We start from the raw sequence: 15875 nt of genomic DNA, 5'->3' as shown, positions 1-15875 counted from the left end.
TGTGTGTGTGTGTGTGTCACAGTGAAGAATGAAGGCATTGAGAAAGAGAAGGAGGAGGGAGCCATGAGTAAGGTGAGGAAGACAGAAAAGAGGGAATGCAGGAACGTTGACTCTAATGTGCAGGAATGTTTTCCATTTGCAACTTTGTTTGTTTGAATTGGCCTATTCTTTCTGTCATCCTGCTGAATGCTGTCTAGCAAAACAATAATAGGATAGCACCGAGTTAAGGGGAGGAGGTCCTGGATGAGAGAGCGGAGGAACGAGACACAAAACTGCATTAGCCTTTTTGTTTTCCCTCACAACTTGAACGTGACCCTGTTAGGCCCTCAGTCAAGGTGAAAGTAAAGGAAGCACGAATCCAAACACATCTGGAGATCCTCACAGCAGAGGACACAGAGGATCAAAAGAAAGGGAAAACCATGGGAACAGAGGCAGCCAAGCCCCCAGAGGGATACGGCGAGAGGAAGTGTGTGTGTGTGTCTGTATATGTGTGTGTTTATGTGTGCGTGTGTGTGCATGTTCTGTAGTCAGTCAGTGCTGAGTCATCGCTGGGCTGGCTAGGCAGATAGAAACAGACTTCTGGGGGGGCCAGCTGGAGGGGCGCAAGGGGGGCACGCACTGAGCATGCTCTGAAAAGTACAGGAAGAGAATTAGTTGTTGTGACAGGACACATCCAGGAACTTTAGTGACGCAATGTTTCACATTGCCAAGTTTTCACTCCCTCATTGACGTACGTGTCCCCTGCTATGTTTGATGATACTAATAAAAAAAAATGGTGGCATGACACGATTTCAAGAATGCACCACTTTTCTTCTGTGAATGTCGTCGTTCAGGACACGGAGAGAGGAAGGGAGATGTTAGCCGAGAGATAACGAGACATGTTGCTCCATGTTTGGCCCAACCACAACGACCCCCCCCCCCCCCCTTCTATTTCTTGTGGTTTTCTGTGATCTGTTGGACCACAGTCTATAACTCCCCCCACACCAACCCACACACACACTCACACACACACACACTCACACACTCACTCGTACTTCCTGTATTTAGAATAGACCCTTCTCTGCTGCACTGGAAGAAGATGGTATGTACTGTAGGCACATGTAGTTTCAGAATGATAAACCCTTGTTAATATGACTGTAGCTGATGTCTTACTGTGAGTGTATTCAACTCTTCAGCACCTCAGTTTTGGGAAGCATGGGTTACAGTAGTGTATACATTAGCTGCAGTTATTATATAATCCATGTTGGAATCTTAGAAGACATCTTTAGGTTCTTCACACGATGTTTCTCTGCCAGTAAGTGAGATATTTTACCTGCTTTTGACAGATTTTGTTGAAACCATTGCAGGCAAAAAGACTGCAAAATCCTGCCATGCTAAAGTTATTTTCTGAAAGATCTCGATGAAACTTAATTTAAGTACGTATAAATGTTATTGTTTTGCTACATGACAATAATGTGAAGCTCTAGCAACTCTGTGGCTGATTATACAATGTTGTATCATCTATGGGCTGTCTGCATAAACCCAGAAGCTTCACTCTTGCATCAGCTCAGGCCTGTTGTGGTTCTTTGAAAATGTGTTCTTCCTCCTGCTAATCATCTATAAGTATGGGTTGAGCTGTACTCGGGGTCAGCAGCGTATAGACACATCAGGGAATGGCAAGAGGGTGTTTAAAAAGATGAAAGATGGGGATAGAGGCTCTCATTGAATGCTTAGGAATGCATCCTGTTTCCTCTTTTCTGTGAAACTATGTGGTTAACTCTTAAACCTTTGTCTCATTTCTTTCTAATTACAAAAGTAGCAGTTAGTTTACCGTGGTGGAAAGGTAAGAGCAGGCAAGGTGTCGCTTCAAAAATCTCCCCCCAAAAAAACGAGAAAAATAGAAGGGACGTCCTGGTAGCCGCTGGGTTCAAGATGACACGAGTCCAGGATGCCAGAAACTTTGTTCCAACACCAAAAGTGACCAAAAAATACAAAAAAAAAGAACATTTAGCAGCCAGAAAAATGAATGAACCTTTGGCCGTTAATGAACTAAACAATCGATTCAGCTGCCGATCGGACAGTGACTTATTCTAAATGATTCACCTCGCGAGTCAGATATTCAGAGGATCAGCAGAGTTTAGAGGTAAACAAGCATGTTGCATCATCATCTGTTGCATATGGAGTGAGAACATGATCTGACCCTGGCCCAACTAACAACAATCTAATCCACAGAGCTTACTGCGGTACCAGCACTGGTTCATTTTCATATTTTTAATCAGAGTTCGGAGGATAGACTTCATCAGTATAATTCAAATCAGGCCAGGTGTGAACATGATCTTTGTTTGGCCTTTTTATAAGCTTTATCACCAACGTTGTTGCTCTTTGGGGAGAGAGAAAGAGACAAACTGGGCATGAAAGTGCAAGTAATCACAGTCCATGTAATAGTCTTGACATAATGTAGAGTTCATCTTTGGGGGAAAAAAGCAGAAGGAACCTTGAAGCAGGTCACATGTAAACACACAAACACACAGATGGTCCAACAGGCAGTGCGGTCGATTGAGAAATTTTCTTACCGTACTTCCTCAGTCACGGTCTCATTCAGTGTCTGTCCAAATGACATATTACTGTTTTCATTCATTTCAAACAATTCAGTGTCTGTCCTCCATGTCAGTGCAATTTGGAACTGATTTAGGCATCTTTATTGGCTCCAATAAAAAACGTCCCTCATTTTCTCTCTTCTCTTCTCTCTTTTCCCTAAATACATGCACTATATGCACTTTTGCTCTTGATTCAATCGACTGTGTTTTTTCCACGAATCGAATGGTTACTTATCGTCCTTTGAGTGAACTGTGGCCGTCCTTATCTATTAAGATACTGTATGACTGGTTGATTGCCAGAGATTCTTTGCAGGCCTGTGTAATCTAATTTGGACTGTTTAAGATTGAGTACAGATAAAATCAGACTTTTGGCTGTCCTTTCTCAATGTTTGAACTGTTTCTAACTTTCAAGTAGTTTAAAGAAATGCTGCACACTGTTTTGCCAGTTCTATCTTTAGTGCTCCAGTTCTTGCACAACATTTCACATTATGTTGATTTGCCTCTAATTGCGTTTCCATATCTCTCTTTTGTTTGTCCCTCAATCATCTTTTTTTTCTCCTTCTCTTCTAAACCTTGTCTCCAAATCGACCCTTTTACCCCCCACCTCCTCTCCAACCATCCATTTCTCCTTTCCTCTTTCTTTTCAACCTCCCTTGTCTCACAGCAGTGATTCTCAGCCGGTCTGGTTACTGCAATGAATGGTAACACTATACATCCAACCAACACCACCACAACTGCAGGAGGAGGCCCAGGCGTGGAAGCGCCACCGAGAGGCTGGAGGGAATTCTGCGAGCTGCATGCCATCGCCACAGCCCGGCAGCTGGCCGGACACTACCAGAGCTTCGCCAGAGAGCGGCCACAACATGACGTGCTCCCACCAGAGACCTTTTCCAAGCAGTTCACTGACCTCTTCCAGCAGCACTTCTGCTGTGAGGTCGACAAAGATGGCACGCCCCTCGGCCAGAACACGTGCTCTACCGGTACCGGTAGCGCTTCCTCCACCGCTCCAGTGGCCCCTCTGCTTCCATCACAGGCTGTGATCGGTCGTATGCGATCGATCGCATCTCTGTCTGGGGTGCAGGACTATCGGGAAGCGGGCCGGCCAAGTGGAGGAGCTGCTCGCTTTAATGTGGTGTCACCAAAAGTGGAGCCTGTTGTGGTGAGTCGGGAACAGGAGCAGCCACTGCGATGTGCGGCGGGAAACTCCTTATCAGGAAACCCGTTGGTGCACAGAGGGTCGACTCGTAGTATCGGCAGCGGGTCACTGCTGATTCGTAGCAGTAGCAATGAGGACGTCTCCGGCACTGATCGTCGTCAGGTATCTGAACGGTACTCTTCGGACTCCTCAAATTCCAACCCTGGCCACGCCGAAGTCACACATTTTTCTCTCAGTCAAATCCATCAGAGCATAAGCCGGCTTCTCAAGAAACGGCCCCTCAGCCCTCCCACATCCCAGGACCTGTCTCCTAGCAACCCCAACCCCACCAACAGCAGCAATCCCCAAAATAATAGTGACAGAGTGGGTGGGATTTCCTCCACGAATGAGGAAGTGTCTTCCTCCTCCTCATCCTCCCACTCTTCCTCTTGTGTGAACTCTGAAGCCACGCCCCCAGCCTCTTCACCTGTGTCTTTCGCTGGGGTCGCCTCTCACTTTCTGGATCCTATCCGTTGGCTCCGCAGCAGAAGCATGAGGCAGAGAAGGTCAGAGGTGAGCGGCTGCTGTAAAGAGGGCCAACTGAGGTACTTGCAGGTGGATGACAATATCTCAGACTCTCAGCCCCGCTGGCAACGCTGCCGCCTGCTGGTCAGGAGGATCAGGGATGCTCGAGGAGGAGGAGGAGGAAGAGGAGGAGGGGAGAGGTACCAGTTGGAGCTCTATGATCCTCCAAAGGTAGAAACATTTGCTCATGCTTACATTTATACACATATTTTATATAAACCAAGCAATTATTGGATGTATGTACACATATATATGTATGTATGTATGTGTACATATATATGTTGCATACATGTAAATATGTCTAATTATTGTGTCCTGCTGGGACTATCTGACCAAGAAATGGTACCACCATGCAGCTGCACCTAAAAGCACACACTGAAACCAACATTTGTGTGACTGAACTGAAGTGTTTGTAGGCATATAGATTGTTTTCAACTTTTGAACAGAGCCAGACTCGCTGTTTCTCCCCACTTCCGGTCTTTATGCTTATCTAATTGCATCCTAGCTTTAGCTCCATAGTGAATGCACACACATAGGAGTGGTATCTTCTGATCTCACTCTCAGATAGAAACCAAATAGGGATTTCAGTTTCAAACTGTATATTGCAGTACGGCAGCGATGATTGTTCCCCAGAAGTGGCTGCAGTTGTTCAAGTTTTTGCAGTGTCAGTGTTAAATACCGTGTCAAAGAAGAGTGACATAATCACTTTTTAACTTATACAATTGTGATCAAGTAGTAGTAGATTTACTTGTGAAACGAATTGGAAACCCAGAATGTACATTTCTAACATTTAAGGTTTTTTATTTTAAGTTACTGACATTTAGTGTAGCTGTATGCAGCATTTAATCAATGACACTTTCTTACTGTTGTTTCATTCTTAGAGCAGATACCTGCTGTCATAGGATGTCATCCTGTGTTTCAGAGGACCGTGTGTCTACAGTTCTTGAAAATGTTTGTTTAGCTTTTTCTCAGAACTCTGCACAGCACTGAAACTTTTAACAGCTGGTAGGTTCCTCAGCTTGTGCAAGATAGAAAATTCTGTAGATGTGTTTCTGTTCATCAATAAGATTGAAACCCACAGAAGCCTTTAACGGTTGGTTAAAGTCAGTTTGCCTGGCTGCATCTCACATGTATGTACATACACTAAATTAACACACACACATAGGCACAAAGTAATTTCCTGTTTCCAGCTGTTTTAGTTACAGGGGTTTCCCCCCCTCCTTTTTCAAATCATCTCTTTTCTCTCTGTTTGTTTTGTTTTCATAAATGATGTTTTGCCGCATCTAAGAAGCTCCTTTTGGTGTACAGTTTGCCACATGACAAAACAAGACCAAAGCTGTGATGACATTTAGCTTTGTCTCAGAAAACTGTGCGCTGTACTAGTGGTTTTCATCACATCTCTGCCTCCAGTGATTGATTTGTTTTTTAGCTCCAGTATACTGTGATGTTGAGCAGGCTTTGGTTTTAACCAAGCTGAAAAAGCCAACAGTTGACATTGACAGTCTGGTCAGAGCTCAAACTAATGAAAACTAATTAGAGCATCATGTCTGCTCTTGCCTTGTGTGCTGAGTAGCAGTGTCACTGTTAAAACGCCATCATTCGTTTCACATTGATAACCTTTTAAGATAGGATAGGAGGTAGTTTGCACTTTTACCCAGATTGAGGAAGTGGAGCTACTGTTTGTATGAGAAGATAGATGTAATCTGTCTGTGCCTTACTGAAGGATTACTGTCACACATTTCTTTATAACAGACATTTTCATGCATCAACATAGCACGGCATTTGCAGAGTGAGCCATTTTTGTTCTCAGCTACCTCAAAGAATGTGCAACATTCATGTCTTCTTTTACTCTTTGGTGAGTTGATATGCCTCCTACACTGTTTCCTGTTTGTTTGGGGCTTGCTTCAGCCGGTCACATCTTTTCCACTTATTACTTTATGAATACATCAACTCAACAATCACAAAATATGGAAGTGTTACATTTGAAATATTTTTGTTTGAGTAACTTGCCTTTGTAAGTTTGGGACAAGAAAGATCAGCTTGTGTTTCCCTGGCCTTGCCTGACAGCTCATCACAGTACAGCAGGATGTCTTTTTTCTTTCTTTCTAATATATATGCTTGGCTCCCCACATGAGACCTCATGGCATAAAACCCTGCAATATTTCCAGATGAGGCCAGCTGCAAGGCTGCATGTGCTTGTACACCCAGTCCCCCAAGATCCCCAAACCAGTAATCAGAGTGGCTAGGTTGACTGCTGTCCTAGCCGCTGTCATCTGTAAGGTCACTGGAAGCAGAGTTCAGTCTCTTCAGGGTGTGTGCAAGTGTGTATTCTGGCACCAACGGAGGTCATTGAAAAAGACGTTGCATGCATGTGTGCTTGTTTTATATTTAGCAGCCCTCAGCTCTTCAGCCAGCTGCAGCCTAACCATGTGCGTGAGGTAATTCAGTTGATGATAGAGCCAGAGGTGTCTGTGTGTGTGTCTGTGTGCGTGCCTGTGTGTGTGTGTGTGTGTGTGTGTGTGTGTGTGTGTGTGCCTGTGTGTACGTGCATGCATATATATTAGGATGGGAAGGCATTGGCAGGGTTTTCCTGGCTGATTGCAATGCTGCTTTAGTTAACTGCTTAGCTGCTCCCCCTTTCTCTCTTTTGTGTGTGTGTGTGTGTGTGTATAATCTTGGCAGGGCAGAGAGTTAAGGCCCTGAGAATGGCCTTAAAAGGAAGGAGAGCTGTGGACTTGCATGCACACATTTTAACGTACACAAGAAAAAGCACACGTGTTCACACCCTAAAAGAAGTCATTTAAACACACAAACTTGTTGGGGTTGCTGTGTTATATATTGTGTTGGTACAGTTTCTTTTTTGTGGATGTAAATTGGGGTTTCACACATCTGTGGCCTCTTTCTGAGACTGTGTAGGTGTGTGAGCATGCATGCCTGCACGCTGCACCCGTATATCGGCTGCACAGAAAATATCCAATACATGGGTAGGGTTCATATGTATTCTTATAGGTCTGTCTGTGTGTGTGTGTGTGTCTCCTCATGTGTGAGAAACAGCAGTAATATCAGTGAGCTAATTTAGCACAAAAGAGGAAGTTGCATGGAAACTGATAATATATTCGCGTGAGAAAGCTCCAGTAAAGGCGCAGAGCCCTGTCATGGCAAAACTTGAGCCAGGGTTTTTGACGCAGTGGTAATGTCAGTCTAAATGCAGCTTTAACCTGCTTAATTCAGATAGCCCGAGGGTGATAGCATGCCTTAAGAATGCACCAAACAACAACTCCCTATTTTTAATAGGAGCCTGAGGTGAAACTGCAGGAAAAGAGCGTCAAACTGCTTCCATGTATCTTTTCATCTTTGTACTCTGTGTGAATGATTGCGAAATAACTACTGACAAATTACTGAAAAGATTTCATTACAGTCGTGGTTCACACTGGAAACAAACAAATACACAATCTAACTTTGTAAGAAGCTATAGCTTTCATTCGAGGACACTATCTCATGCTTCCATAAAATATTATTATGCTGTCACCTGTGATAGTTTAACACTTTATAGTGTTTAGAATGGCAGTGGCAATAATGACTCAAGCTTTAAGTTATGAAATAGTACATTTGGTGATGTTATCGTGAGATGACATGCATAGTTCAAACATGATTTTCTATTAAAAAAAACATATTATGCACCAAAAATGTCTTCCCCATGACAATCTAGTCGATGCAGTCATGCCTATGATCTATTTGTTCTGTTGGGGAAATTATTGAAATTGTGTTGTTCCTCCATCCTTCTTAAACTAACAGTTACATAAGCAGGTTTTAGGTCTTTTGTTTTGTTATGTCTGTTCTGTTTGCAGTTGAAGTGAAAAAATAGCCAAGGCAATGTAACGCTTATTTTATTGCAGAAGTGAATCTTGTTATGTCAGCTGAAATGAGCAGATGTCTCCATAATGTCCTCGGTGACGACTGTAACCTTAAATTCTCTATCTTGTCTCAGTCTCAACTGTTTGGATGAGGACAAACTGACACCATAACCCATAAACAGTCAACATTACTTTATATTATTTAAGCTTGGAAGAAAACAGGAATGCGTCACACTGGTTCTGGTATATGGCTTACGTTTCAGTATCTTAATGAGCAGTTTTCCTCGGGTCTTTGAGTTATCTTGTAACTTTCCTCAGCTTTGACTTTCTCTTAACCGAGGTAGTTGTTTCTACACCACCGAGCCCTAGTTTTCCTTTCATCTGACGTACAGTAGTCAAGGTTACAGACAAGGTTAGCGTCTTGCCAGGAAAATCGTGGTATTCTGTCTTGCAGAGTTAGTTCCCACAGACTGCTACAGTCTGATGGCAGATATGTTTCCTCAGACCTCCTGTAGACTTCATCTTAATAACACCCCTCTCTTCTCATCTCAGCTGTGTGTGTGAGTGTGTGTGTTTGTGCTTTTGCATGTTTGTTCCAGCTCTTAATCTTTCCCACATGGTTTCATTTCATGCTTGTGTGTACGTGTGCCTACACTATGTATCATGTTGCTGTTGGATTTTGTCCTTCTCTGTCTGTCTGTGTGCTCTCTCTCTCTGTGCATTCTCACATATTTTTATATATGTTGGCATATATGGTAAAAGCTTTGTCCTCGTCTTTTCGTCCCGTCGGGGTCATGTGATCCCTTATCTTCAGCCCTCAGTAATAAGAAAATCTAAGAATTTCCAAAGCCAAATGTAGAGTTATGCCTCATTAAACCAAGATAATTGGAGTTACATGGTTGAAGTCAAAATGCGTTTAAATATATGTGCTTATGCATTCTTGTATTTACGTTTATTTTTACACATTCTTCTCCCTCCATCTTTGCTGTGTTTTTCTTTCAGTGCACGTTTTTTCTCTCTCGCACTGACAGTAAGAGAGGAGTGTGCAACATCAGTGGAAAATACTTTTCCAACAACCAGACTCTGGTGTCCATCTGTTCTGTGTTACTTGTTGTACTTCAGTCTCTCATATGGCAACATGCAGCGTTAATTTGGCTCTCGTTGCATACCACAACTAAAGCTCTGAACACATGGGCCCCAGTCAGCTGAACCAGAAACAGAATGAAACCAACCAAGAGAGACACAGGAAATGCAACAGCAGGAGACATGAGAAAGACAGACTGAAAGTTGGGTTGACAAGCCAGCAAAGAGGAGGACAGACAGCCTAAGATCAAGGTGTCTGTAGGTCTGTTTATAAGTGTTTGATATCATTAGAAGTTTGCACATCGTAATTATTTTTTAGTTTTAATTATTATTAAGTTCAGGGCATATCTATCAAGTAAATTTACATAGAGCAGCAACAAACACACACACACACATACACACCAGCAACAGGACCACATAGCAGGATGAGCTTCCGTGTAACAAGAAAGCTAACGCTAGCTGATCTAGCACTGCAGTATAAAGTTCCACAAAAAACAATGTGAATGTTTTTTCCAGTTTATCTTCGGGATCCTGAAGCACACCTCTATCCAAGTGAGGAGTAAAACTTTTCATTACAGTAACACACACGGGGTCTATGGGTTGCCATTGGCAACAGCGCCAAACAAACAGCAGAATGATTCTGTTTCTGTTTCTTTGCTCTTCCGGTAGACCAGTAAACCTGTAAACGTAACTGTGCACACAGAGATGTTTGACTTGTGACTAATTCACTTTAGGCTTTACACTGTAGTTGTTAATCGACTAATCCAAATCAAATCAATCAAAATACATATTTTCTCACTTTAAACCATACCAAATTTTGAAATATCTTCCTCTGTGCATCTGCAGCTCACCCAGCACAATCATGCTGAATCTAATTTCATCTTTGCTGCTTAAAGCATTGAAAAAAGATTTTTAGAATTCCAGTACCTCTGGATAATACACACGTGCATATTTTTCCAATATGCGTATTGGTTAAATGCATCCTTATTTGATATTTTTATTTTTATTTTTATGGCAACAGTCGTAAATTCACCATCAATCAATCAAGGACATAACTTTGAGTGAAAATTTAAATCAACTTTTGCACTAAAATTTAGGGCTGAACCCTACACTACACTGTAACGAATGATAATGACTGTTAGTTGAACTAAACAGGACCTTTTTAAGGCATTACATTGGAAATTGTGATTTTTACACTATTATCTGACACCGTAGAGACCAAACGATTAATTGTGAAAATAATTAGCAGAATAATTGATAATGAAAATCATTGTTAGTTGCAGCACTAATAAAATTGAATTGCTGCTTCCAGCTTCCTGCTTTGCTTTGCTCTCACTTTGTGAAGCAGTAACAATAATGATAATAATACTTTGGTCTGTAACAATATGTATTTGGCCAAGGACAAGTGGACAGCAGATAGGCATCCTGGAAGTAGCAACCAATTGTGGAAATGTGCAGATGGCCAGTCGGCCTCTGTTGATACCAGTATTTTGAGCAGAGTTTATCTCTTCAGAGAGATGCAAGATTTTAGTTTCATTTTACATCATAACAGTCTTGTATCTCACCCACAAAGTCAAATCTTTTCCTCTTTCCAGGGATTGAGTTTCATGAAACCTAGATATTATGCCTTGAAGTTACTGATTGAGTCATGTAATGGATAGAAATGTGCGTAGGTGCACACGCATGCTTGTGTATTCATGCACTGAATGTGTTCACCACATGTGTATATTCGATGAATATCATGTAACAACTCCATTTCTTCTGAACAGACAGATTATAAAACTCTGATAAATGCTAAAGTGTGACAGATGTTCTCCTGTTAGTCTTATTTGGTTCATTAAACTGGAACTTCTTTTGTGGCTCACAAAGGTTCGTTTTAGGTTCTCTTTACAGACCTGCCTCAACTTGTCTCCCCTTCCTTCTAATTTTACATCATCAGATCTTTATCTTGTACAGATCACAGAGATCTGAGGGAAAATTAGGACAACAAAACATCTATAAATCCTGAGGCAGCCACCCTGTTGACAGAGTTTGAAAATCCCTCTGGCAAGTATATTTGGTTGGTTGGCATAATGTGGTTTGTTTGAAATGAAAAGACAGCCCACTGTGACTCTGTCCTTTCCTTAAATTTGTCCCGATCTCTGACGAAACAGGTCTGCAAAGTTGCATGAGATTCTTGATTACCCAACAGCCATGTTTGGCACCGCTGTGAAGGTCACTGGGATGTTGGTTATGCACAGATTAGGGCAGCAACTAACTTCTTGATTATTTTTTATTGTCGTTTATACAATTTCAGAAAGCAGTTAAAGATGCTCAACACAGTTTTCTAGAACCCAATGTGACATCATGTGGCGTCATATTGTTTACTTTGTCCTTTCAAAACACGAAGCATCAAATTCTTTAAAGAACATAGCTTTGCTGACTAATCGTTTCAGCACTTTCACAGATATTATCTAAATGTATGTTTATGGTGAAGGTGCAGGTTGATTTGTTTTCAGTAAAAAATATGTGCGCTCCTCAGAGATGGTTGGAGGTGGATTGGACACTTGCCACTAGCGTTTCAGGCTATATTCATTATTTTTTGTATATAATTTAGCTTTATCCCTCTTAATTTAAAGTCCTCACACACCACATTTGCATGAAAGTGGGTTTGAGGGATTAAGAAGGAGTGAAAAAAACAGTTCTTAGCCAAAGTAGCACTCATGGCTCAGGAATACGGTGAGTCATAGAGAAATTCTACCAACTTAAAACTTCAAATTTCCAAGGAAAGCACTTGACAATATAATATAAGCAAAGGTTTCAGAGAACTAGAAGCTCTTACACGCCTTACACTACATAGATCACTAGCAAACCATTAGATAACCTTATTTTTCTTCAACTTCTGTCAGCTATGATTGGTATAGGTAGACAAAACAAAGACATATTCTTTTTTTATCTTACTGGTTTCTTGACTGTTGGTGTTATGTCCTGTGCTGTATTAAGAGATATAATATGATGGTCCATGAACAGATTTGTGATTAAAAAGCTGATGTTGTGGGTAGAATCTGCAAGTTTATACACTCAATCCAGCTCAGCGAATTTGTTTACATGAACCAGGGGCCCACACTGTTCTCAGCAGGAGAAAACTGCTGACCTTGACTGGGGATATAGGAACATTTGAAGTGAACTGACATGCTTGGACTTGCAGACGTTGGTGCCTTTTTAGAGAATAGGGTACCAATTATGAACAACAACAATGGTCAGCCTTTCAAGGAAAGCTTTTTCCAGCCAGGATGGCTGAGTGGAAGCTTCGGCATGCGGTCAAACCTCAGCTTTCAGGGGGATCAATGCTGATATCGTTTTTGCTCTTCAGCCTCAAGGATACTGAATGGGATTGTGGGTGTTTAACCATTCAGTGTGCATATGCCTTGTAAGGTTACTTGGGTTGGTATCCTAGAATATCTGGAGTGAGAGCTGTGTCTGTATTCTCAGCAGTAAGTCTAGTATGTTCTTGGATGGTCTTTGGCTCCTCCAACGTATTTGGCTTATCACAAATTCAGTTTTTCTGTTGATTAATAGACATAATGTCAAGATGTAGCAGAGAAGACAAGAGTACTGTTGCATACTGGTTCAGTATTGCCAATTTGCTTTTTGCAGATGATTTCATTCTTACTAGTTTAATCAGACAGTGGCAGGAGAGGATTTTAGCTGAGTGTGAGGCGGTGATTGGTTTGGAGTCAGCACTTCTAAATCTAAACCCATGATACACCAGAATTTCCTCTTTCTGAGTTGGAAGTGAGTTGCTGTCCCAAGTGAGCATGTGTAAAGTTATTGGGTCTTCATTCATAAGTAAGGGTCAGAAGGAGCAGGAAATTGACAAGCAGATTCGCAAGCAGATAGTTTTCCCTTTCAGGATAGAAAGAGATAATAGTTACAGTTCTGCCCTTTGCTTATATAATGCCAGTTGAAGTGGTTCAGGCATCTGCTTTGAAAGCTTCCTGTGGGGATAATCCATGCAAGTACAACCTGTAGAAGACCCAGGGGCAGATGCAGAACATGCTGGAGGGATGTCCCTCTTGGCCTGGTAATGCCTCAGGATCCCCCAGGCAGAGCTGGAAAACGTGGCCGTGAAGAAGCAGTCAGGGCTGCCTCACAGAGCTTGCTGCCTCTTCAACTAGATGGGAAAAAGATGGATGGATGAAAGATCTCATGTTTTTCATCGTTGCACCATACACACATTTTCTTCGAAATTGGGGTGTGAGTCGGGGGGCGAATGCTCGTTAATATCAAAAAGAAAATTGCCTGAAAAGCAGAGGAAGTTAACATGTGGTTAACAACAAAGCTCACAGCTGGCACAGTTTACAGGAGGCAACTTTTTTGTCATTTTGTAAAAATAAAATCTAAAGGTGTCAGAAAAACCTTCGTCTCCTCATACAGTGTTGAAAATGCCTGTGCAAGTGTGGGAGGAGTTTTGTGCTTTTTGTTTTTTGTTTGCTTGTGTGTGTGCTTGTGTGTGTTTCAGTGTGACAAAAATCTATAGAAACATCTAAAGGAAGTAGAGTGGTTAGAGTCATGTGGTCAAGATGTTTGTCAGATCTCTCGCTCTGTCTCTTTCTAGTTCTTTTTCTGCAGAACAGGTTGTCATGCTGTCTTTGTACGCATTTCTGCCTGCACTAACGAATATTCAGTATGCGTAAATCAATACACAGTTTACCTTTAGTGACTAATACATAATTGTCTTTGCATCTGAAGCATGTGCTCTTTCCCTCGTCATAACCTCTTTGTTGGACTCTATCGCGTGTGTGTGTGTGTGTGTGTCTGTGTGTGTCTGTCTGTGTGTGTCTGTGTGTAACCTACAACCACAGTGCCAGTGCACATGACCTTGCTGAGTTGCATGTGGAAAGCCCCCAAAGCAAAGCTCTGCAACACCCTCACCCAACAGTTTTCTCTTGGCCTCTATGGTCCCCATACACACGCGCACACACACACACCTGCAAACACTTCATGTTAGTAAGTAAGCGTTATTGCAGTAACATTAAGTATATAGAGTACTGATTTTTATTTGCATTATCAAAGTGTGTTTGTAGTGCTCCAAACGCACGTAGTCCAACTTGTGACTCTTTTATTAATGATCCTGTTTTTAAAGTTTTTCCCTTCATGAAGGTTAATATGTTTTAGAGAGGTGCTCTAAAATTGTTTCTCATTTACGAAAATTCTCAACGCTACAAGCAAACTTCCTGTGCTTTAAACGTGGCTACTGTTTGGTTGTGCTTTCTCTGTGCAAATTCATCTTTGCACATGCTCCTCTGTTGGTGGTACCGTAGAATGAACCACTTATAGTACACTTTAATTGCAGTATTTTCATATTGATAACCACAAGAGTAAACCACAGTAGCATCATGAAGATCAGGTTCAACGTGTAATACTGAAAGAAAACTCTGAGGTGACATAACATGGAAAGAGTGACTTCAACTATCATTTGGAAACTAGCATAACACTCTTTTAACGTTGAGCAAAATGTATGTGTGTGTGTGTGTGTGTGTGTGTGCGCTTGCAGTATGTGGGGGTAACTTAGTTTGTTTCACCTTCCACCTGCGAACTGATTCATAAACAACTTTAACAGGGTCTGTATTTTTAATACACACCCCACACAAACAAAATAAACTCACAAAATGACAAGACAGGAAAGTTCTGTCTTTGTCATTTTTAATGTCTTTGTCTTTCTACTATTCCAACAATCACCAACTCTGGTTTGGTCAAAATAAAAACTCAGTTCAGAGAGTTGGGTAACTACTGGGTTAGCTCGCTGAACGAGAGCCGCTCCTTGGCGACAGACTCTCTTTTTGGGAAGCAGTTAGATAAATTAAATAAAGATGTTTTCTGGTTCCAGCAGATTCTGCAGATTAATGAACAAGATATTTGCTAATTGCAATCCTAATCTACTTAATAAATAAATGTAGGCCTTAATTTACCGACTAGTTTTGTCATCAAACTTTGACCAGTTTTACTGTTTAAAAGACATTAAATGTCACTCTGTACGAAGGCTTAAAGTGGTGCAGAAACCCTTTGTGTATATTTCTGTATATCTTCTGTGCTCTACTCTGCTTTATCCTCTTCTCTCCGTGCTTTTTTACTCCGTTCTACTCGGCATGGTTGGAGATGTAACTCAGAATAAAGCTAAGCCCCCTCCTCGGATTCTCTCCGGGCAAGTCTTTAGCCTGGTTTCCATTACAGGGCCAAACACAGCTAACATTTATTCATTATCTTCGCCTCTCAGTTTCCCCTAAAAAAAAAAAAAAAAATGACTCATTTTTTTTATCCTGTTGCCAGCTGAGATGATTTGTCAGTTGGGCTGTAGCTTCTCACTAAGCAAACTGTACCTTTGATCCTGTGTCATAAACATTTAGAGTTTGCGGCCGTGACAAGTCTTTCTTTGCTTTGATTCTTGTGTGGAAAATGTTATCATGGTTAGATCTCCTTCCCTATATAAACCTGGTTCTGGCTCAGTGGTACCAGGATCTGTAGTCACAAGAGGCAAAACTGCACAGTAAGGTTTTTCAGAGACAATGGTGTGGCACAGGGGCAGAAGGGAAAGGAAGGACAAGAGAGTTTTTCTTTCCCAACTCCCTGTGTCATAAGTCAGTTATTGTAGTTTTACAAAAT

General features: G+C 41.7%; 1 protein-coding gene across 5 annotated transcripts in view; it reads left to right on the top strand.

Annotated features, from left to right (window-relative positions):
* sh2b3 (SH2B adaptor protein 3) overlaps positions 1–15875 on the top strand; it is a 47692-nt gene that overhangs the window by 10632 nt on the left and 21185 nt on the right. For 2 of the 5 annotated variants that reach the window (XM_035657866.1, XM_035657868.1), the window contains exon 2: positions 3241–4467. In XM_035657866.1, coding sequence (XP_035513759.1) covers positions 3271–4467 — 1197 coding nt within the window. In that variant the 5' untranslated portion in view covers positions 3241–3270. Of the gene's footprint in view, positions 1–1009; positions 1082–1112; positions 1295–3240; positions 4468–15875 lie in introns of those variants that run through there. The other 3 variants (XM_035657869.1, XM_035657867.1, XM_035657865.1) reach the window with 3 other exon arrangements.

Source organism: Morone saxatilis, unplaced genomic scaffold (genome assembly GCF_004916995.1).
Source record: "Morone saxatilis isolate NCDOM2014 unplaced genomic scaffold, NCSU_SB_2.0 Contig16, whole genome shotgun sequence".
In the NCBI taxonomy this organism is placed as follows: Eukaryota; Metazoa; Chordata; class Actinopteri; family Moronidae; genus Morone; species Morone saxatilis.
The sequence above is the reverse complement of the archived record's forward strand: the minus strand, read 5'-3'. Positions and strand labels throughout refer to the sequence as shown.